Genomic DNA, 22,933 nt, shown 5'->3' on the forward strand with positions numbered 1-22,933 from the left:
GTTATGTTAATGTACACTAGGTAAGCAAGCATGAGGTATAAGTTGGTTATATTTAAGATGCTGCATGGGTGTGGTGATGCACAACATCCTCACCCCTCTCTCTCTTCTCCTCTGTCACGCCAGCATCACTCGCTCCCCTCCCCTCCCCTCGACACATCTGTCTCTTATTAGCCCCGTGGTTGCTGTAGGTTGTCATACAGTTAATGGCTCCTGTGATGTTTCTCCTCAGCCACGCTGTCAGTCGTGACGCTTGCTATTATTACTATAGGAAGTGTAAATGAAGCACGTGCCACATCAGACATGTATATTAGCCTCGCCCAGGCTGCTGTCCCGAGGGAGCGCCGTCAGGCTGATGAAGAATATTGGCACGGAATTCATTAACGTGTATATTTTCAAACCTATATGTTTAAATGTTTTCACCAGGAACCTTAAAAATGTCGCTAATGAATGTGTTGCTTTCATCCAATTTTGAATGTTGTGAACCATGTGACAAAAACACACCATTTTCAAAATGATCAAGACACGAGACTTATTTCTGTACATAAAAATGGGAGTTTAATTGAAACTTTTGTATCAAAAAATAGCAATATCCATCCTTCACAGCCACAAATCACACAGCTAAAATGAAAGATCTCCATTATGAGGCTATGTGACAACTACGAAAGCTGTTCCACCCGTTGTTTAGCTTTCCATAGAACTTAAATTAATCTTGACAGTACAGAAATCAGATGGATTTCTCTGATACTTAGCCATTCAACATTACCAACAGACTTTTTTAAAGTAGTTAAATAACATTCAAATGCTCTTTTCAAATTTAAGTAAACTTGTTTTATTCTGCTTTACATCGACAACTGCTTCAGTGCATCCTCCACATCTCAAAAAAAAAAAAAAAAGAACCCATGTCGAAATGTAAAAATAAGTTATAGGAATGCAAACCAAAGACTAAGTAGGATATGCAAATTTGAGGGGGGCTTTTAAGCATAGACAATAAATAAATAAATAGCCACAGAGTGTGGAATGTCTACATGTTTACAAATAAATTAAATGGGGAGAAAAAAAAATGTACACACAAAAAGAGAAAAAAATACACGCTGTACAATATTTGTTGAAAAAAAAAAAACACATTTGAGTCCATGAATATTGCATTGATTGTGCATTTCACACCCCAAACCCTGAGGGAGGCCAGGGGCGGGGGCCATGTAGTGTCAAGCAGTGAGATGGTGGGAGGCAAAAAGAAAAGTGTGGAGGGCCACACACCCTGCAACAGGCATGAGAGACGAGAGGGAGAAAAAGGTGGGGGGGGGGGGGTGTTGACATTTTGTAGACATTCAGAAAAGACAGGATCCAGTTTCCAAACACCTGTTCAGGCTATAGAGTGAGTGAGCAGCGTTAAAGAGAGCGACACAGAGTTGAGTCGAGTGTTTTTCAAGTATTCCATTGTCAGGAAGAGCCCCCACCTCCTTCTCTCCTATCTAATGCTATCTTACCCTCTTGGCTTGGGGCTGGTTGGCCTACAGTAATGGAAAGGAGGGGGGGGGGAAACAGCCTAACCCTCCTTCCATCACAGCACAGGCAACATCACCACCAGGCCACGGGCTGATCCAAAAAAACAGAGTTGTTGACAAAAGCCCCCAGAAAAGCAGCTTCCAAAAAAAGGCACTACAAAATCAAAATTAAAACATTTAAATAAAAAGGTTTTTCTCCAAGCTCTATGAGAGCAGCCATGTCTGAATAGGAGGGCCTTGCCAGCTGCATATACCAGCCTAGTAACAAAACGAGTGAAATAAAGTTAAAAAGGGGGGAAATAAATAGTGCTGGTAAGACCGCCCAAACAGAAAAATGTTCCCGATTAGGAAACAAATATAATCGACTGAAAGAAAAAAAGAGGGGATGGGGGGGAATAAGATCAACAAAAAGTAATAAATTAGAAATTCCCTACAAAAGAGGAAAATTAAAGTACATTTTCTAGCTGGACCAGCTGAGTGAAGCGCCCAGCCGCTGACGGGCCGGTTTGGCTACAGGCTGCTGGCCATGAGTACATTTCACTCCCTCCATCCAAACCCCTTCTTTCCCCAGAAAGTCTTTCAAGTCCATCAAAGCCATCAGAGGCTCTCCTTGCTCGAGCTTGTGCTTGACGATGAGTCTGTGTCGATGGTCCTGAGGCGGATCTCGCCCGTGACCGGCTCCTCTGGTGACTTGGGAGACTCGGTCGTCGTCGCCCTCATCCAGGGGTGGTCGCAAATCTGCTCCAGGGTGGGCCGGTCTGACGGCCGCAGGGCCAGGCACCATTTGATCAGCTGTTGGCACTCTGAAGGATGAGACAGAGACAAGGTTGAGGATAAGAGGCTCTGAAGTCAAAGAGAGAATATACTAATGTGGGGTTCGTCTGAATCCTAGTGTGTAGGCCACAGACAGCCAATAGAATGAGAGGTCACATCCTGTCATTGAGGGAAATCATAACAGCCAGATTTCAATTTTAATAATCATGGATTCATCTACCAGCCAGTTCAGCAGGTAGTCCATTATGATTGTAAGTTGTTATTCAGATCTAAACTGACTCATTATGGAGTCAAACTGGGAGGTGGAATCAGGGCTGTACCAGTTACGGTGGCTAGAGGGCAACAGAGTCAACGTATGTGTTGTGTGTGTTGTTGTGGTTGACTTACCGGCTGAAATTCTCCTCCTGAAGTAGAGCCGACCCCTGAGGATCTCCTCGTCCTGCTCAAAGGGGATGTCTCCACACACCATGTCGTACAGCAGCACGCCTAGCGACCACACCGTCGCCGAGCGTCCATGGTATCTATGGAAGCGGATCCACTCTGGGGGGCTGTACACTCTTGTACCTAAAAGAAATAGGAAGAGAAAAAAGGGAAGGTGAGTGATGAGCATTGTGGTTCTGATAATTGTATGTAATAGTACACATCTTTTATTTTAAGGGTTAAGTGATTCATCACAGGAATAAACAGGGCTTCGGTGCTCAAAATATGGGAACAGCAAAGAGACTCTGAATAAAAATAAGCTGAAAATAATTCATGTGTCTGCATCTAAAATGGCTGAGTCATGGTAGAAATGCTTTCCATCTTCTCTAAGCCACAAAACACAAACTGGGTGACCTGCCTGCGTCTCCTCCCTCCCTCCTTTCTTTCTTTTTCCTCCCCCCTCCCTCCTGGAAGGAGGAACTTGGATACCAAACAAAAAAAGGCAATGTGAGCCCATCACGTGAATCGCCGACTCGGGTTTCACAACAAACAGATGTTACGTGGCACTGACCTAATACCCACAAACTGCGACTGTGAGTCAAACTTTAGCAACAAAATAACAACCGGAAACATAAAAGTACACTCCATCTCACATGGCGAGGAGGAATAAGCAATAAAAAAGGGCCTTATATAGGATTAAAAAAACAGTGAGTCATATCCTGAAAACATAACATGCGCGTCACTAATCCCGCGAAAAGACTGGAAGCTTTTATTTATCTGCAATAATTTATATCCATAGTAATGATAAGCCGCGAGACCCCAGGCAAGGAAAACCCTCGACCAAAAACAGACCACTGCGTCACAGCCTCGTGAACGCCTCCATATCTGAATATAGCACAGCGGAGCATCAAGGGCAAACACAACCAGCCCACACGGATATGAATTTATCAAAACAAATTACACATCCAGCATCCTACCATCTTATAATAGCAATTAAAGTAATAACAAAGGGAGGTGGCGGCTGCTTACCATCGAAATCGGTGTAGACTGTGTCCTTGAGAATCGCCCCTGAGCCAAAGTCAATAAGCTTGAGCTCCCCGGTGCGTAGATCCACAAGCAGGTTTTCATCTTTGATGTCTCTGTGTACTACACCGCAGCTATAGCAGTGTCGGACCGCCTCCAAAACCTGGCGGAAAAAGCCCCGAGCAGTGTCCTCGTCCAGGGCGCCCTTCTCCGTGATGAAGTCGAAGAGGTCCTTCACATGCTCCGGCCTCTCCATAACGATCAGCCAGCCGTCCGCGCGCTCATAATAGTCCAGCAATTTGATAACTCCGCGGAACGACGAGCTGACCTTCTTTAGCAGCAGGATCTCCAAAGGCACCATAGCTCCATTCTATAAAAATAATAAAGGATTATCATTAAGTATGTTGGGAAAATACTCAGCTATTCATCCATTAACATCACAACACCCCCACCCAGCAGCGGGCATGGGAGGAGGGGGGGACCAAAACAAAACATGCACACATATCGGGGAAGAGTACTTACAATTGTGCCCCACTCGGTCACCCTCTCCTTTGCAACATGTTTCACAGCAACCTGAAATAAGAAAAAGAAAATTCGTTAGAAAACGCTTCAAAAATTGTGGTAGAATCACTTTTATGTTGCCTAAAGACGAAATAAGGACGCCCCGGCTTTGATGGCGGCACATGCAAGATCAAAACACAGACCCCGATCCCCGTTCACATTCTTACCGGTGCGCCATCAGAGATCCGGCTGCCGGCGTACACTGTTCCAAATCCTCCGCTGCCAAGCACAGATCCCACTTGGTAAACCTTTTCGAAAGGCTCCTTTTCCGCTTTAACTGTAAGAAAAAGTGAAAAATGTTAAGATGCAGTATTCTAACAACAAGCTGCTGCTTAGTGCAACGTGAAGTTGACTTTACAAGCCGGTCAGCTCCAGCAGTAGTAGCTTACTCGTAATGAAGCCAACCGAGTAAATATGTTTCCTAAACCACTTATCAATTGTGAATGTATCAAATCCAATGTAAAAGCGGTGAAAAAGCATCGTTCAGTGACGATAACCTACCCGGCTGGAGCTGTATTTTCACTGGTAGATGGTCCATACTTGAAGGATTGCAAATATGCGAAAAAGAACCAAACTTTGACAGCAACATATTCAAGCTGAAAAGCCGGCGTAGACGATTCCTATTCACCCCAGAAGAGTCAGAAGAACCAATGCAGTAAGTGAAGAAGTGAACTCGAGCGCAGTATAAATGGTGCAGACCGTCTTGGCTTCAAGCGAATAATATATCCAGTCCAGCAGTGCGCCAACTCCGCCGCACCGCGCCCGTCAAAGTCGTGTCACGACCATGGAGTCGTACAACGTTTCCCGAAAACCGGCATGAAAAATGACTTCTGTGTCTTGACTCAAGCACCTCAGATGAAAACAGTCCGCTTAAGTAATAAAAACTCAACGCTCCGATGTGTAGGGTAGCCGTATCAACAGTAGAGTGCGTTTAAATGCCCTCCGCAGTGTGTTGTTATCCTGAAGAGTGGCCGCTGTCTGAGCTTTGGCGCGGTCTCCCCAAGCCAATATTTTGACGCGCAGTAGGAAGTAAGTATCCCTCCGCCACCACTACAAGTCGACACGTTTGCTTAACTCCAGTGTAAATCCGTATCTTAATACTACCTAAATATAAACGTGAATCTACTGGGCAGACATTGTAATTCTATCACACTTTTATTCCAAAATATCGCTAATATGATCCTTTTCCCCGTGCACTACTTTGTCATAGTACGAGACGCCCAAGAATCCCTGTCTGGAAGCTTTGCGCTGTGTTCACTACCGACTAGGAGGCGACGACCAATTGGATGTCGTATATAAATACTGTGTTGCGTATCTGGACCAATCCAGAAAAAGTTGTTATAATAAAGCAGGCATTTGAGCGCACGTGGCGGCAATTCGGAGCCGTCCTCTCTCCTCCCTTTTCCTCTGCAGCCCTGCAGTGAGAGACGGACACAGGGTTTATGGCTGGTGGGAGGAGTTCAGTTTAGAGTGTAAACCAACACAAACGACTGATCACCTCTTTCAAGTGGTTCTGTGTCGACTTAACCCACTTGTGTTATTGTTTACCTTAGAGTATACTGCCCTCAGTAATTCCTACACTAAACATAAGCACTTTAACGTCATTATTATAATTTAAGATCTTTAAATCAAACAAGGTGACAATTAATTCTATATTTTTGTTTACATTTCTTTGATCGTAACTTTTATAACAACATATGACAATATACCAAAATAGAGCAAACAAGAAATATAATAATAATTAAAATAAAATAATTGATTATACAAAAACTAATTCTCCTAAATTAATCTAAATGGCACCTTAAAGAGCCCCTAGGCTGCATCAAAACATAAAGATAGCTCAATACAGCAAATCTAAAACAATGCATTATTGAATTCAACACATTTTTATTTTGAAAAACAACAACAACATAGCATCCAGTAGATAGGACACAGTGCATGTTGCTGCATGAGCATGAGTCCCAAATTCTGATAATGAATGTCCACGGTTTGCGCTACAAAAGGCTACATTACATGCAGCATTTGCGGTATGCATTGAGTATGCAAGCAATAATGCACCATATCATGAAAACAAAAATAGCACATGATAACACTATCAGATAGCAATAGGTTTGTTGAGCCAGCTGTCCCATTTCAAAAGGTAAACTCTGCAGTTTCACTATTACACATCTGACATGACCTTGGCTCACTGTGAACTTTCCTCTCTTTATCTTCTGCTACCTGTGATAACCTGTGTGTGTATGTGTATGCGAGTGTGTGTGTGCGTGTATGTGTGTGTGTGTGTGTGTGACCACTAACCAAACAGAAGCATCAGAGAGTTCCAGGGAACCTTATCTTGCTATAGGCCTGCCGACTGCAAAGTTATGTAAATGTGCGCACACAGGCTACATATAAGTGTAGAGTGACAGCCTGTGGGCTTACCTGCAGTGGTTCTCTGTATTTACCATATGATAATTTACACCGCTTCATGTTCCTGGTGCGTTGTCGTTCATATACAGAGAACAATGCATGCCATCAACACATTGGTGCATTGCTTTATGTTATTTTTTTAGCATAACAACACTGTATGGACACATTGCATATAGATTGAAAAAATAACCAAGATTTTTGCTACCCACAAAAAAAATGGGACACTTGAATCTACTCACGTGTTGTATTTGCATGTAAGTGATACACTACCATGTGGATGCAGATTGTGTTGGGGCTTATGGGAGAACATCAAGGTTGATTTGCTTTTATCTTATAAAACATTTGCATAAATGACAGAGTTCAGTAGCTTATTGGACTATGCTTCAAAGAAAATGTGGTCAACCCTGCACCCGTGTTTGCAACGGCCTTTTCCCTGCAGAAAGACCTTCCACCTCTCCTGAATGTTAATTTTGTGGTCATGGGTTTATTTTAAGATGCACTCCGACACATACTTATAAGTAATCGCTCGCTAGGTGAATTAGAAGTAGAAAACTTGTTGCACTTATATTGAGCTTCTATGTCTGCATCTCTTACACTAAGCCAGCCTCTCCTCATTTGCACTCCTACATAGAGTGTCACTCCACATGGAGACACACTGTCAGCTGGGGAGAGCACTCTGTATCGCCATGAAAGGTATGAAAATGGTATGTGCTTTCCTTTATGTATCATAAACAGATGCAACAGGTGTGCCCAATAACATATTTGGGGTAACCCTCAGTATGGTATGTTCTTCATGCGAGTATACAAGTGGAGGTAGAGAGGATTGTGCGAAGGTGTAGTGGCTGGAATGATATTGAGTGTCAGCCCCGTGATAGATTAGTGTCCTGTGCAGGGTGTTTACAGCCTTGCACCTCATGCTGGGAAAGGATCCAGCAATCATATGATCCTGGATAGAAAAAAGATACTTTAAGATATAAATCATATCTTTTACATATTATAAAACACCTACAACTGTTACTATGGCTAATTGCAGCATAATCATGCTTGTATGTGAGGTGAAAAAAAATATTATAAATACAGAAAATGCCAAGAAAAATTGCCAAGTAATGTTTTTAAATACAGAATGGTTCTCCAAATGCTATTATCTATGGTAATTGACTGTATTATACAGAGATAAATAAAGGTCTTTGCCCTAAACAAGGACCAGTCAAGCTATGTAAGCATTCATGATTGTGTCATTTTTTTCTCTTGATGGTGTGAACCAGTTGAGTTGCAAGTGAAGCAGTCAGGCAGTTTGCCAATCAGGCGTGCTGACTGCACAGACAGCTGTTTTCCCGTGGCTTCATATGAACACGTGCTATGCAGTTGTTCACAGCTCTCATGGGAAATCATAATCAGGGCTTTTATTTATGATCACCAATCCTTTTATCCGTGGACGTAGAGAGAATCGACGCAGGGAGGGCGCAGGACGGAGCAGAAAAATGGCTTGTGGCCCACTGATGAGTTGTCACTGTACACCTTCATCTTCTTCTCCTCTCTGTCTTCATTTCTGCCGTCTCTCTTCTTTCTCCGCGTGCCTGGGATGCCTCCCATTTTCCTTTGCTCTAATTACTGCCTTAGCAAACTGTGTCAGCGAGCTGAAATAGTTTTGATGAGGGGTCCGGCTGCGTTTGCATCTGTAATTTGATGGGTTTCATTGGGGACACATAAAACCAGACACACCAGAGGGTACGTGGCCACATCAGAGCCTCGGGGTCGGCCGAGGTTATTTTTAGCCCCATCACGCTAGACCGTTGGCGGCCACATCATTTTGGTAAGCCGCCGATTGAAATCGATCCAGGTTGGTCAAGCTGGTGCTCTCTGCCAGGGAAATCTGAGGGCCGGAATTTGTCATGCATGGTGCCGGGGTTAGATTCCTCAACATGTGTTCAGGATATACATGTATTATGTTTCCTGCAGGCATGCTGACTTGAGCAGTGTCTTCATGTGACGGTGCTCTGCCTTAGAGATCGCCTTGTAAAAGACTCATGTGTAACAAATAAAAGGTGGAGGTTGTTGAAGGGTTTGTTTGCCAATATTAAACCTTGTCTCTATCTGGCGAAGTCTGGGATATAGCTTGAGCTAGTGTTCTTTGTATCTTTGATGAGCAGCTTGGTGAAACTGAAAAATCTGTTGGTTTTCTGTCACAATTTCTGATATTTGATGTTCAGTAAAATACGTTGGTGGCCTGGAAGAACTACTGGTTAGTTCAGCTTTAATTTCAAGTTTTAATCTTTCTTGGATTACAAACAAGTTAGATTTATTACAGCGAAAATTCCAAAATTTGAGTGTGGAGGATATTATGGATGAAGATACATTTAACAGTGTTAAATAACCCGATATTCAGCCGAGTATTATTTTAGCCAGAGTATACAGCTGAAGAAATATAGCCTAGCAAGACCTAGGCTGCTGAATATTTATGATGCATTGGCATTAGCATTTAAAACAAGAAAAAAATTGTGGCTAAGCTAACTAGTCCCTAATTTAGTGAACTTAAGTGAACCCTGGCCCACAAATTCACGACATTCCTCAACAGCAAGCCATATTGACTGTGCTAACATTTGAGAGAAAGGAAAGTCTAAAAAGAGGAAACTGAGTTTACAATCTTCACCATTTGCTGTTATTTAAACGCCTCTGTATGAAAATGTGTCACAAAAGAGGAATGGTTAACAGACACTCATGACAAAGGAGTAGATATATATCTCAATACCCAATGTCTCTTTAGCTACCAAGCTAAAAAGCGATCGACCTGACTTTTAGCTACCTGTCTATTAGCAAGCACTTGTGAAGCGTGTTAGCTAGTTCAGCCTTTGTTATCTTTCGATAAAACTTTTGAAAGAAGAACAAAATGCCAGGGGGCAGAAAACGACAGTATAGAATCATAAAAAAGGAGCAAGTGAAACCACTAGACTGACTAAAGCTAGGATATCCCAGCTACCTTGCATTAAAGCTACATTTTGAACAAAACACCTAAACTGAAAGCCTATTTAGCTACCGAGCTAACTGTCTTTTATCATTCAATTGCCAAACGTGTTAGCTAGTTCAGCCTTTGTCCTCCATCAGTAAAACTTTTGAATGAAGAACAAAATGCCAGGGGGGAGAAAATGACAGTACAGAATTATAAAAAAGGAGCAAGTGAAACTATGAGACTGAGAGCTAGGATGTCCCAGCTAGCTAGCATTAAAATTGCACCTGGATAGTTTCTCTATGCCACTTTATGGTGAGTCCACGCTTTTAGTTTTATATCTAAATACAATGTCACTAGCAGTAAAATGGTTAAACACTTGGATAATATATTAAAACACATTTGTCCAGCAGTCCTTTGAGAGACAACATAGTGGCCACTTGAGATAACTGCCCAGGACAGGTTACGGCTGTGGGTTATGTGTGCTACATGCCGGCCAGGTCCCTTTATGGATTACTGTCTGGACTCAGCATTATGTAACAATGTCAGGTCCCTAGTCAGTCTCGTAATCTGGCAGCCACATTGCATAACTGCATTAGCTCTTTCTACACCTTTACTTTTCACACTTACAAATATACAGTTTGTCCTGATATTTTATACAGAATATTCTGCAGCTGTTAATGTTCAGATTAATATTTACCCTAGATGTACTCCACTGTTAACACAGAGCGATGTAGCACTTGTGTGCATGTGTGGGCGTGTGTGTATTTTTGTACAACCAGCCAGCCAGGAAGTCAAAGAAGGACAGAGTGAGGACAGAAACATAGTAGTAACCAATTTGGATTGCATTTCTATAAGCATATCTTATGTCATTCTGGACATGCAGGACACAATTCAAGAGGCTTATACTGTCATACTATTTTGGTGAAAGAGAGATGAAGCGTGATCTAATGTTCAGCTAGTGTTTCATTTTTGCTACAGTTTATATGCCAGCTCATTGATGACCTCAGTAAAACTATGACTTGCAAATAATTCCTAAAACTAATGATGCATACACATTCTGCACAAAAGTACACAATAACACATGCACACACTCTGTTCTGCGACCAAGCATCTTTCTTGCCATTATAAAAACATCCACATTAGCCTAGCTCATTGGTATCTGAGCTCTCTATCTTCTGTGTGCACATGGTTAGTGTGTATGCGCTTGAAGTGTTTAAATAAATACTGCAGGAGGGGACAGAACAGGCCGCAGGGCTAGTGAAGGAGATTTTATAAAAAACAAATCCCATTTGATCATTTGGATAGGAACAAGCTTTTATTGCGTCAGTTTAGGTTTTGAGTTTATGTTGGCCTTTGAATATACCATGTAAAAAAGATTGGCAAGCTGCCCAACTCAGAATTGAAGTAGTAAACATTTTGCAGTAGGAAAGATTAGCACACTTTTGATGGAAATAATTTAAAACAAGTGCTCTGTTTTCACTACTTTCCCTCTAATTGGTGTCCTTAGGCGACCATATGGATTCAGTTTGAGCTATCAAAGCAACGTTGTGTGTTTGACTTAACAGTTGACATAAATGGTTTACATTTCAAATTAAGTTTTCACCTCTCATCCTTATTAAGAGATTGTAATATCCCAGTCAATAATCACTTTCGAAGTCTATTGCTCAAACCATTTTAAGAAATCCTCCCCCCCAAGCAGCCGCGCTGGTAGTTAATCCTCAGCGGCAGAGCTGGAGTATATACCGTCCTCATGCTGTATACATGAAAGTTACAGCTAAGTGCTCCACTTCCCTTCAGTGACTTGATCCATTTAACTGCCCATCCCTGTCTTAAGAGGATATGAAGACCAAAGCCTTAAATCCCCCAGGCCCAGGACCCCAGGAGGGGAGGGCAACAGGGTCTGAGCTGGTCCAGGGAGCTCTCTGATTGTAACTTGCATGATGAAAATGTAGGGGCTCTTTACTTTTTGCACTAATGAGAAGATTCCAGGTAAAGGCCATTATCTATTTTCTGCTTCCCATTAGTCATTTATTGCAGAGGGGGGAATGTGGATACAAAGAAACAGATGAGCATTTATTTTTCTCTGTAGAGATATAGCCTACTGGTCAAGCCCCAAATACAGAGCCTCAATCTAATTTTAATTAAAAACCCGGATTATTCATTTAGCAATCTAACATTGGGGCAACGTCCTCAGACACAGTAAACATAACAAGGGATTCAGGATATCTGCAACTGTCTTAAAGAGTACTGAATTCATGTCCTTAAAAATAAGGTAGTAAAAAGTCAAACATTTTATTTACAAAGGTTTTTAACTTGCCTGCTGTAGATTGTAACTGCAATTACACATTTTGTTGTTTGTGAGAGTGGATGTTACCATATTTTTGGAGTATAAACCGTCACCGTCAGACCTCCAGTAAAGAGTCACTTTGAACAAAACTCAAATAACCTTTATTGATACTTGACCTTATAGTCAATATTTTGTAATTGACAGATTGCTTCATCCATATTACAATGAAAGCCAAATAAGAAATTTAAATGCTCAAGCTTCATGTTAAAGACCCCCTCCAGACAAAATCAAGTGTTTAACTTTGTAAACATCTCCATGTGGTGTTTTTCATGTACAAGACATATCAGGGACAACATAAGAAGGCATCTCCATGGCTGGGCCTGTCTGCTTTTAAACTGCAGTGTACCAAGGACAGGCTGAACAACACGTTTTCAGATTGGCAGGTTTGAGACGTCACAAACCTAAGGAGACAATCCTGTTAATGGACGGGGTGACGCTATGCATATCATTATGTGCAACCTATAGCAACCACTTTGGCGAGGCGCGAGCCAGCTGTAAGTGTCATCGTCATTTTTGTAAACTCACTACTGACAACTAGCGTTAACGTTACTACTACTAATTAAAACATTTCAAGCTAGCTAAGTTTGAACAAGTTGCCACTAAACGACAGCAGAGACTTGTTTCGTTTTGGGACGGAGGGGGGTGGCTGGAAATTTGCATAGTGGGTTGGGATTATGTAGATTCTGGAATTTTTAATGAGGGAGAAGGAAGAGAGGCCTTGGGAGGATTTTTACAAGGTAGTTAAACGTATTTTGCAGAAAAAACATATCAGGCACAATGAATCATTTCAAGCAGAGCATTTATGCCTTAAAACATGACTGGAGCTTGTTATTTAATGTTCCATAATTTCTGAACAAATTTTGAGGAAGTTCCTGGAAACAGGTCTATGGTACTAATTATAGGAAAAGTAGATGATGTTTGAGGTTAAATTGAATAAATTACCTTTGAGTTATGATTCATACCCTTAAATAAATGTCTAGTCCTGCCCGCAAAGAAACCGAATTTAAGCTTTCATGGTGAACCTTCCTCTCTTTTGCACACAACCAGGTGCTGACAGACCGTTACCAACGTGCTTGTTCGGGAAACGGGTGATTCATTGACTTCCTTTGATATTTTGTTGTATAACAGAGACAAGAAATCATAGAGCATCAGTATTTCTAATTAAACTTAGGCACAAGTTGTGACTCTGCACAGAGGATCTTATCACGACAATTGGTTCCTGTTTGCTCTTTGGCCCGCACTCCGAGCGATCTGATTGGCTGGCTGCTGTGACAGGCATTGTGCTGACTGTGTGTCTGTGAGGGCCAGGGCTCTGGCACAGGCTGTGTGGTCAGCAGTCTGTGCCCACACACACACACACACACACACACACACACACACACACACACACAGACACACACACACACACACACACTAGCATCCATTTTGCATCACCCACGGCGGTTTAGAAGAAAACATGTCTATGCGTAAGACGTGCACGTATACGCAGCTATACCGTTCAGGGAGTGTTTATGTTTCATCTTTGCTGTGGTCACATCATTACTTATTCACCAGCGCTGCTAATAGCCACATGTCAGCGTGGAGCTGTGACACACTGAACAGAAACTGAACCCTCAGGAGGCCCTAATCCACGGGTCCTGATGTTATGACACAGTGACAATAGCCAGCAAAGCAGCTGCAGACCCCCTCGCCACGACACCTATGACACCAGTACAATAAAAAGGTCCCTCCCGCCCCGCCCCCGACGCTCAAATCCTTCACACCTGAGCGCGCCCAATGAAGTGAACTAAACGCCGAGAGGAGAATGGAAACGGGAATCCGCATTATCAGGTCTTCAAACTCCAATTGGCTCTGTTCGGGTTTACATGATCAGGGTAATTAAAAGGTGTAAGGTGGGATTGTGATTGGCAGTTCATCACCATTACCGTCTAAGGCAAAGGCGCAGGTTTAGCCTCTAATGGACAATCAGCAGGCCAATTCCCTGTTAGATAACTTGTGTGTGTGTGCAGGCGTGCATGTCATGTCTAATGAATGGTAATGTGATCTATCAAACAAGAAGATAGAAGGTGTTAAAGGAGAGGAAAGCTTGTTTGTGCCTTAAAGTTTTCACCATCCATTAGCTTTACCGCTTATCCTAAGAGGGTCGCGGGAGGGTTGGAGCTGATCCTGGCTGACACCGTGGACTTCCTGTGCCATCCTTTTTTTGAACGAAATAAGCTAACTGCTTTTCTCAGCCTAAAGAAACACGAAGCAGGAATGTTGCGCCTCTTAAAGACAAAGAGAATCACAACAAACACTTAATGTAACATTTCCCATCATCCTACAGTCCTCATATGAAAGGCTCGATTACAAGAACCATCTTTCATTCAAAATGCTAATTACTTTCAAACCTCACTCATCCAATTTGTTAACAGGTTTCTGTTTCAGTCTCAAGCCCATCCGAGACAACCCTGATGACATCATCATGACATTGTTATTTTTCAAATTTTGGAGCTCTCCCTTTAGCGCCACAGAAGACTTTATCCAACTGTTTTACTTAGGCTGATAATACTTAAAACCCCCTGTCAAATTAGTGGATCACCCCTTTAAAGAACCCGACAGCATCTGATAAATCCAAAAGTAACAGACGGGAGTCCTTGTCTCCGAAAAACCCTCCATTTGGGGCTTCGGTAATGATATCGATTAGCATAATGACCTTCTGCATTGAAAAGTCACAGTCCACTCTGTCCTATCCTTGTGAAACCGCACATAAACACACACAGACGCACACACAAATAGAGGGTAATGAGAATTAATCGAGAAGCGTCAGCGGTGAAATCCCTCCTAACGATGGCCCGACTAATTGCATGTCAATAGGCTTTGCACGCTCAGCAGTTTGAAATACAAGAATCCCGTCCTCAGCCGTAATTGGTTAGCTTTTGCGTTGTAATCACAACTTCCCCAACCGAAGCCGGTGCCTGTCGAAGATAACACAGAGTGCTTATTGAATAATTATATGCAACATGTCCAATTATTTCCTCTGAATATAATAAGCTTTCCCCTCTCATGTCAATATTGGCATGTGTAATTTCATTATAATGCGGTGAGGATGCTACGGCAGAGTATTCAAATATTTATCACTCTGGATGATGGGGAGGACAATATGGCTGCATTGTTTGATGATCAAAGAAAAAAATCCAAATGTGTGTTTGTTTAATGCCAATTATACCTGCAAGTACACACCGGCTAGAGAATTAGCCAATCCTTTTACATGTGTTCAGAGGTGAAGAAATAATTACTGTGTTTCCTTCTTGGCCTTTTGCTGAATGCAAAGGCAGAAGACGTATGAACCACTTGGGGGGGCAGTGCCTTTATCTTCACATATAAAAACAAGTTTAATAAGGCTTATTTGGTTAAAATGATCCACAACCTAGCTTGACTTGATGTTAGCTCCCAAGAAGCAAAACTGAATTTATTTTGAGCTGGTGTTGAAAAAATGAGTAGTGGGAGGCAAATGAAGAAACACATTGAGGTAACAGGTTCATATCTTTAAAGGAAAGGTCATGTTAAGGCTCGCAGTGACTCCTTCTGTTGAATACATGTGACCTTTCAAAGCTATGACGTCTTAAGGGACATAATATGCAAATAAAAGCCTGTACCTCTCTTCTCCTCATTCTTCTCTTCAGATGGAAGTGCAGATGGATTGTGGGTAATTATGGAGGGCCCTTGAACTGTGGGTAATTACGGCCAGGAATGCTCACAGCTGAGAGCAGAGTGAGAGACTGCGAATTGGCATGGCAACCGCGAAGGTGTTAATTATTTTCTTCTTTAAAGGCGAGGGAGGAATCCCCTCTTCAAAGGGAAGAAACACCTGTGAGTAGAAGCAACCCACCACACACACACACACACAACACAAACACCTTCTTCTTTTATTGCCGCGCTCTTTCCTCTCATCTAGTTCTTTGACAGGTCCCTGTAGTTTGTGCAGCCATTTTTCCTTGAGTTCCTCACTCAAGTCGCCACTTCTAATTTCCTTCATTCCTAACCTCTGAGGCCTCGTCTTACCCATTTTACTGTGTGTCATACATTCTTTCCTATAATCGTTAAAACTTCTTCTTTCCTATAATCCTACAAAACTTAGACTACGTGCCTTGTATCTTTGAGCTTTTAAATACTTATTGGCCTCTTTTGACCAAAACTAAACAAACTAAGAAACCTGTTTTAAATCAATCCAGGGAAGGGAATTAAGAACATCTCGAAAATAAAATTTTCTTTTGAATATTACTTGCAGAGCATCAACAATTCTGCCTTGAGAAAAAGGTTTATTTGGTACAATAAAGACATTTTGTGAAATAAGAGTTGCAACAATGCAAGTCAACAAAGTTACACCCTTAACCCCAAAAAACTGGTAGCAGGTTGTAGCAGTGTTGAGGCTTGTTTTTGACCAATGTCAGCCATGAATACTCCCCCTGGAGTGTGTACTTTTGGCAAACTGCAAGTTATATGGTTTCTGATTCTGAAATGAAGGTGAAGTTTCGGTGCTTCTAAAAATGCTCCAAGGTCTCTAAAGTTCCTGTTTACTAGATAAACACTGTGGTATTTTATTTTAATACAAGTTAAATTCTGCAGAAGCCCTTCTGGAAGTACCTATAATCTACCACAAATGTTCACCATAAAAATTTTGGGAAATCCCACATGAACATTGTCAACATTTTAATCAAGCCAACCACCATTTGTTAAAGTGGTAATCTCGAAGATCTCACTTTTGTTCTCTTTGGGCGGCACCCATGGCGAAAAAATGGTAATTGCAGGAGCACGCGTTCCAGATATTCAGTTGCATGTGTGATGAAATTTGCAGTTGTATTTGTAGTCATCGATCTTTCTTTGTTTGTTCAACCATAGTAGATTACTGTTTACTCGCAACACTTGCAGGGACCGGAAAAGCGTTAGCTCCGCCAACCATCTCTGACCGACCAACCACTTGTGATTTTTTCAGTCGTCACAGACGGCCAGTCCCTAATACTGCAAATGCAAAGGCTTTCATCAGTGGGCCATAGGCTCAATCAGCATTGTGTTCGGGGCCGGTCCGAGGCATAGACAGTATAGGCAAATGCTAAGGGCGCATCCATCCATATGGGGCGCCGCACAGCCGCCTCATAAAGTTATCATTTTTTACAGTATCATCAAGTGTCACACATCCCCAGAATCAGCACAACCTCAGCTAACTGTATATGTGTATATGTCACTTTACAGAGAGTTCACTACACTATAATAGGGGATATCAGCCTATAAAAGTGTGTTTTTTTTAAAAAGAAGTAGTGCAGAAGTGATTTGAAGCTTCTGCTCATGAGTTATGCCCATTGTTTTGGGCAAAGTCTTTGGGCGTTTTTTTGCCAGGAATGGTATTTTTTCCCTGCCAGGGCATTTCCTCATTTGGCGCAGAGTCGTCAGATTTTTTGTCCACACCTCCTCCATCAAAAATCAACTGCTGGGGTGGGTGGGCACCAACTGAAATCTTGCCTAGGGCACCAACTTGGTCAGGGCCTGCTCTGTGTTATCTTATTCGCCAATTGATAGTGACTTAACAGGCATGTATTTGATTAAAATCTTGAGATTATATATAAAAGAAGTTATAATATTATGGAATTAAGAATAATGTGTTTGAACACTGCTAACACTTGAACCTTACAGAAAAAGACAAAAGTTAAAAGAGTCGTTGAAGTCAAAAGTAACATCTCCAAAAAATAGTGTGCAGGTGTAGTGGAGTGCTCTAAAGCTTATGGGTAATGTAGTATTTGACAAACAAAATAGTAGGAGTTTCATATATTTTTCTGTGTTCTATTATGGTTTGTCTTAATACACGACTTGAATATCTTTGAAGGTTTTCCTCGGTAAAGTTCAAACTTTTTACAATGCAACAACAAACTTGTGGGGGTATTACAATTTCACATGGCAAACACTGTGACTGAAAGTAATCAAATAAAAAAAACTTTCAAGTGGAAAATGTTTTCTCTGGACTTAAGGCTTGAATAAATGTGAGTGAATAAACAGCTGATAAAATCACAAAGGTATTTACATGCCTGGATGAACGCCTAATAATTTTCCTGGAACATTTGTTAGCGCTCCCTAAAAACATGAAACAGCTTCATAACAACCTGATTGTTTTTACTCCACTTGCCACCTCTAATTTGAGTGATGGGCAAAGCATGCTGGGCCGGTGTGTCCTCCCCCATTCTTCCTGCTCTTTAATTGGTTCGTCAACAGGACCCCTGCCTTTGTTTGTCCAAAACCCCAGAATACACACACACACACACACACACACACACACACACACAGACAAACTCAAACACAAATCCACATTCGCATGCAAACATGAACATATACTCACACACTCCCTCACACAAACACATCAAAACCGGTAGGGGTGTGTGACCGTACTGTCTGGGGTCCACTTTTTCCAGAGGCCTCCTCCCTGTCAGCTGATTAGGAAACTATGATTAAGGTTATCGCAAACTTTCCACAACGGAGAACACCTTGACTTTCAACGACCTGTGTTTGTCCTTCATCAACACCCTGCTGGTGTGTAAATAGTCCCCAACTCACATTTCTCCGTCCACTTTTCCATTTCAAACATGAAACACCAAAACAGTCCAACCACTGCTATGAGTTTCAATACAGACAGGGAATCTTTTCCTAAGCTTTGATAAATTAAAAATAAATATAAACAGCACAGGCCATTGCTGCTTCTTGTGTTTGTTTGGACTGAGACTTGCAGCTATGATGAAGGAACAAACACAGGTTCAGTTTTAATTAAGATTTAATTGCAAAGCTATTTTAGGGAGTGTCCACAAATTATCTGGAAAGGTGGTCCTACTTGTGTCCTACGTGTGAAATGATGATATTTATTTTCTTTTTACCCCTTTATCATCTGAAAAAAAAAGATTTTTATAAAATGTATCATTTAAGGGGACAGATAGTTGAACTGATGTGAGCCATATGTCACAATGATGCATATTTTGCTACAAGCAGAGGGCAAAGGGGTTGAATTTGGGAGGATGTTGCGTTTTTACAAAGTAAAACATCCCTACCCCACAATTTTTATATAGTCCCTAAAAACAGTGCAGCCTGAGTTTTAGGCAATGGGTTTGTCTGACCAAATCTAGTCCTAACACCAATAGTGAAGTGTGTTCTGACAAACTTATGCTTTATTTTACTGGTTCCACTCCCTTAATCCCTTATCAGCATACAGAATTAACCCCGGATCAAGATAGGCTGTGACTTTCCACTGTTTGACCACTCTGAGGTCCATGTTCCAAGGTGACTGCCAGCTTGCCGATGGATGTCCACATGACCCTCTGATCTTTCCCCACTGGGAACTCTGCCACATGTGACCTGGGCAGGTAAAGTAACCTCTGTTCACGCTGCTTAACAGAAACAGGTCACACTTTAGTACAAAATGTCTCATTTGTCAACAGGTATTTTGCCCTTTCTTCCGTGGGTGAAATCATTAACCGAAATTCCTTTGATCTAGTGCCACCTCACCTTTTAAAAAGCCTGTGGAAAAACACACTTGGAATTTTAAACTTATTCCGTGTTAATCTATTTTGAGTATTGGCACACACCCTGAAATAAAACCTGATGGAAATAGTGCTGGTCAAACACTCCAGTGCACTAGCGTGGTACATAGCAACATAAACAGTATGTATCTGGGCACAGATTAGCACAGCAGTGTGGAAAAGGTCAGGAAAGACTGGAGTTGTGCAGGAAGTTGATTGAAGAAAATACCATAACAAGGTTTCAGGCCGGGAAAAGTAATCAAAATCATCTGCTGGCAGATTAAAACTTGAACTGTGCTGTTAGGAAATAGGTGATGATTGATAGGAATTTGCCAAAGCCTTAGACTAGGGCTTACATCGCAAAGACTATCCTTTAAAGACACAATATACCATGTTTATACAAGAAATTGTGGCTTATACATGTCATTTTTATTTTGACATTTAGTGTTTTTTGTTGCCATCTTTTAAAAAAGATGGCGACAAAAAAATTAGTCATTAGTGTGGTTTATACAAAATAAGCCTCAGCGCTAATTAGCTTACATGCTTAACTGACTGGTAAGCAAGTTAGTATTGTGACTGTGCTTACACACAGGCTACCAGATCTGCTATAATGGATGTAGACTCTTATTAGGTTTTTAACCAAGGAAAGAAGGGTAAGAGAATGTGGAAAAACTCTGGGTATTCTTCAGTTATTGTGAGGTTTTTCAGAACAATAGCTTGATTGGGTGTGGTGTTAAGTTAGACAAAAACAACGGCTAAATCGGCCAAACATTAGTGCTAGTAAATCCACTTAAATGGTGAAACCTAACACTGCAGTAATGCCACCAGAACATTGTGTGATCGTGTGACTTTGCCTCAGGTACAAACACAGATCGGCATCAAAGAAAACGCCGCTGCATGGTCTTCATTCGACAATGCATGCCTATGTTTAAGAGTGTGATTGTGCATGCACAGTATGTCCACGCGCTTGCACTGTATATCCTTGCACCTGTGTGTCAGTGTCTTTTTTATGAGGTCACGAGCAGGGGTGTTCTCCCCCCTCACACCAGCCCCTTTCCCCGTCTGTGTTTGCTATGATCAAAGCCCCCGCCATGCCGCCGCTCCTTTTGATGCTCTGATACAATAGAGCCTGTTGAGGTTTTGATTTCTTCATCCATTCAGTTTAAAAAAGACCAGGCCTCCACTCCCTCTGCAGTCCAGTGGGCAGGGGGGGAGGGACCCAGGCAGGACCCTGGAAGTTCCCAGCCTGTTGGCCTGTCTGGGTTTGGCTAAGGACATCAGGAGCTAAAGCTGTGCAGGGAAACTGCAACAACATTGGGAAGAATACTAACAGTTACATAGACATTCCTTGCGACGCTGAAACTGCTAAAGGCTGTAATTATGATATGAGAAGTCATGGTATCTCACTTCCAATTACCTTTGTTTTCATTCTTTCTCTATAATAAAGGTGATTTTAGAAATTATATCCTTGCCATTTGACCCCATTGTCCGGCCTCGACTTCATCAAGTTTAGCTGTGAATGAATAAATCATGTTCTCATTTTCAATTTTCAAAAACAATGGAGGCAATCTAGAGCTTAGGGAAGTTACAATATATTTTAAACTTTACAACTTTAAAAACATGAGTAATAGAGTATGTTTTTACCTCGCAGAAAAACCTGTTGAAAATTACTTATTGGGAATACACTTACTTGCGAAGAATTAGAGGAGAACATATCTTTTAAGTCTGTATGCTAAATATGAAGCTACAGGCGATTAGCTGTCCTTAGCACAAAATCTGGAAAGAGGGGGAAACAGGCATATCATTTTTGTTCAAAAGTAACAACATTTGTCATGACAGCGTCTTTTAAGATCACTTATCAACATATAATGTCTTATTTGTTTAACGCATATGAAAAACAGAATGAAGAAAACAAATTAGTCAAGCTGACTGTCCCCTCCCCCCTCCCTGTTCCCTTTTATGCTAAGCTAACAGGCCACTAGCTCATGTTTTCATATTAACAAAACAAATACAAGTGTGGTATCAATCTTCTCATTTCATTTTCAGCAAGAAAGACAAAGTTGTATTTTTACCATTACCATAGGTTTTAGACACATCACATGACTTCTTGTGTTACTAAACTATGTTTAAGCATTACATGAAAACCATATTTTTGCTTTTTAAACCTTCTTTTTAATATGCTACATTAAATGGCAAACATAGATGATGCAAACCACAAAACCTCAATATGTGGAAAATCCAGTCCTTATCTTCAGAGAAGACTAGAGGCAGAAATTGAAGTGCCAACCACCGTTGAATTGCTCATTTATGATTTTTTTTTTTCCTCCTGAAAATGAAGCAAATTTGCATGGAGAACTAATTTGACTTGGTTGAATGGTAACTGTAAAGTCCAGTTAGATAATATTCCTTAGGCATAATTAGCTCTTGAAATATTATTCATATGCTTCGTTCTGTTCCACTGCACCTTCATTTCTCACCGCGATTCAATTAATGTTCATTGAAATTACTGACTTAATACATCAGAGAAATGGTCATACAATGGAGCAAAGCATCCCAATGATATGAAGAGCCATTTCTTTTATCTTATTGTCTGATTATTTCTGATGCCTGATAATGATGTCATGATGTAATGAGAAAGAGAGATGAGCTAAATGCTTTTCTGTTGATAAAAAAGACATCATGAACAACTAACAGGAAGAGTAGGCTAGTTTTCCCTCTAAATTACGGTTTCCTTTATTGTATTTTTTTCATGCATTGTCCCAACACGGCTGCTCACACACACGCACACATGCTTGAACTGAAGTAAAATGTTAAATGTAAAGAACTGGGAAGAAAGATTGTGTTTGTGTTTTTTTGTAATTCTAATTTAAATTATCCACATAAAAAAGGAAGGAAAAAAGGAATATACTAGAGATAATCTGCTAACCTGCTAGCTTGAAGCTTTAGCTAATTATAAGCCTGTTCAAAAGATCCCAGTGTTCCATCTCTGAAGAAATGGACAGCCATTGACAATGCTTTATACAATATAATAGCAAACTCACAATTTTATCACATAAGATAATCTCTTATGGCATCTTAAGCCTCTCTGTTGTTTGAGGAAGCTAAAGCTACAGAGATGAGCAGCATAAGCTAGTAACACCAGCAGCATTAGCAGCTAATGCTTACTGGCCACAAATGAAGCTATGTGCTGATATATTTACAGGCACCATTGGTGAAAATAATACAGTTAGAGGGAGCACTGACCCAGGAACTGAGGTGTAAAAATATTCAGTATGTTATAGTTGCCCATGTCTTTTAGTTATAGGCGGAAATCCCGGGGGGGGACAGGTGGGACATGTCCGCTCAGAGTGTCCTCAAAAACAAGAGGTGTACAGAGCGGAAAAAACGCGAGGCGCTCTGCAACGCAAAAGCA

The 22,933-nt window shown here is 41.3% G+C and overlaps 1 protein-coding gene across 1 annotated transcript; it reads right to left on the reverse strand.

Annotated features, from left to right (window-relative positions):
* Positions 1-813: 813 nt before the first annotated feature.
* On the reverse strand, positions 814-5,248 carry LOC138599561 (serine/threonine-protein kinase pim-3-like). Its single transcript, XM_069671286.1, has 6 exons — positions 4,785-5,248; positions 4,451-4,560; positions 4,245-4,295; positions 3,729-4,092; positions 2,667-2,843; positions 814-2,308 (listed from the first exon to the last, which is right to left on the reverse strand). The coding sequence occupies exons 1-6, from the start codon at positions 4,870-4,872 to the stop codon at positions 2,103-2,105; spliced, it is 996 nt and encodes a 331-aa protein (XP_069527387.1). The 5' UTR covers positions 4,873-5,248; the 3' UTR covers positions 814-2,102.
* Positions 5,249-22,933: the final 17,685 nt, after the last annotated feature.

This window comes from Semicossyphus pulcher, unplaced genomic scaffold (genome assembly GCF_022749685.1).
Source record: "Semicossyphus pulcher isolate SPU_LCO1_2020_fin unplaced genomic scaffold, fSemPul1.0.p SCAF_20, whole genome shotgun sequence".
Lineage (NCBI taxonomy): Eukaryota > Metazoa > Chordata > Actinopteri > Labriformes > Labridae > Semicossyphus > Semicossyphus pulcher.

Coding starts and splice junctions, on each gene's coding strand:
- LOC138599561 (XM_069671286.1), bottom strand. CDS start 4,872: ATGTTGCTGTCAAAGTTTGGTTCTTTTTCGCATATTTGCAATCCTTCA. Junction 4,561..4,784: donor GAAAATACAGCTCCAGCCGG/GTAGGTTATCGT, acceptor TTTTTCTTACAG/TTAAAGCGGAAAAGGAGCCT. Junction 2,309..2,666: donor CAGGAGGAGAATTTCAGCCG/GTAAGTCAACCA, acceptor CTCATCCTTCAG/AGTGCCAACAGCTGATCAAA.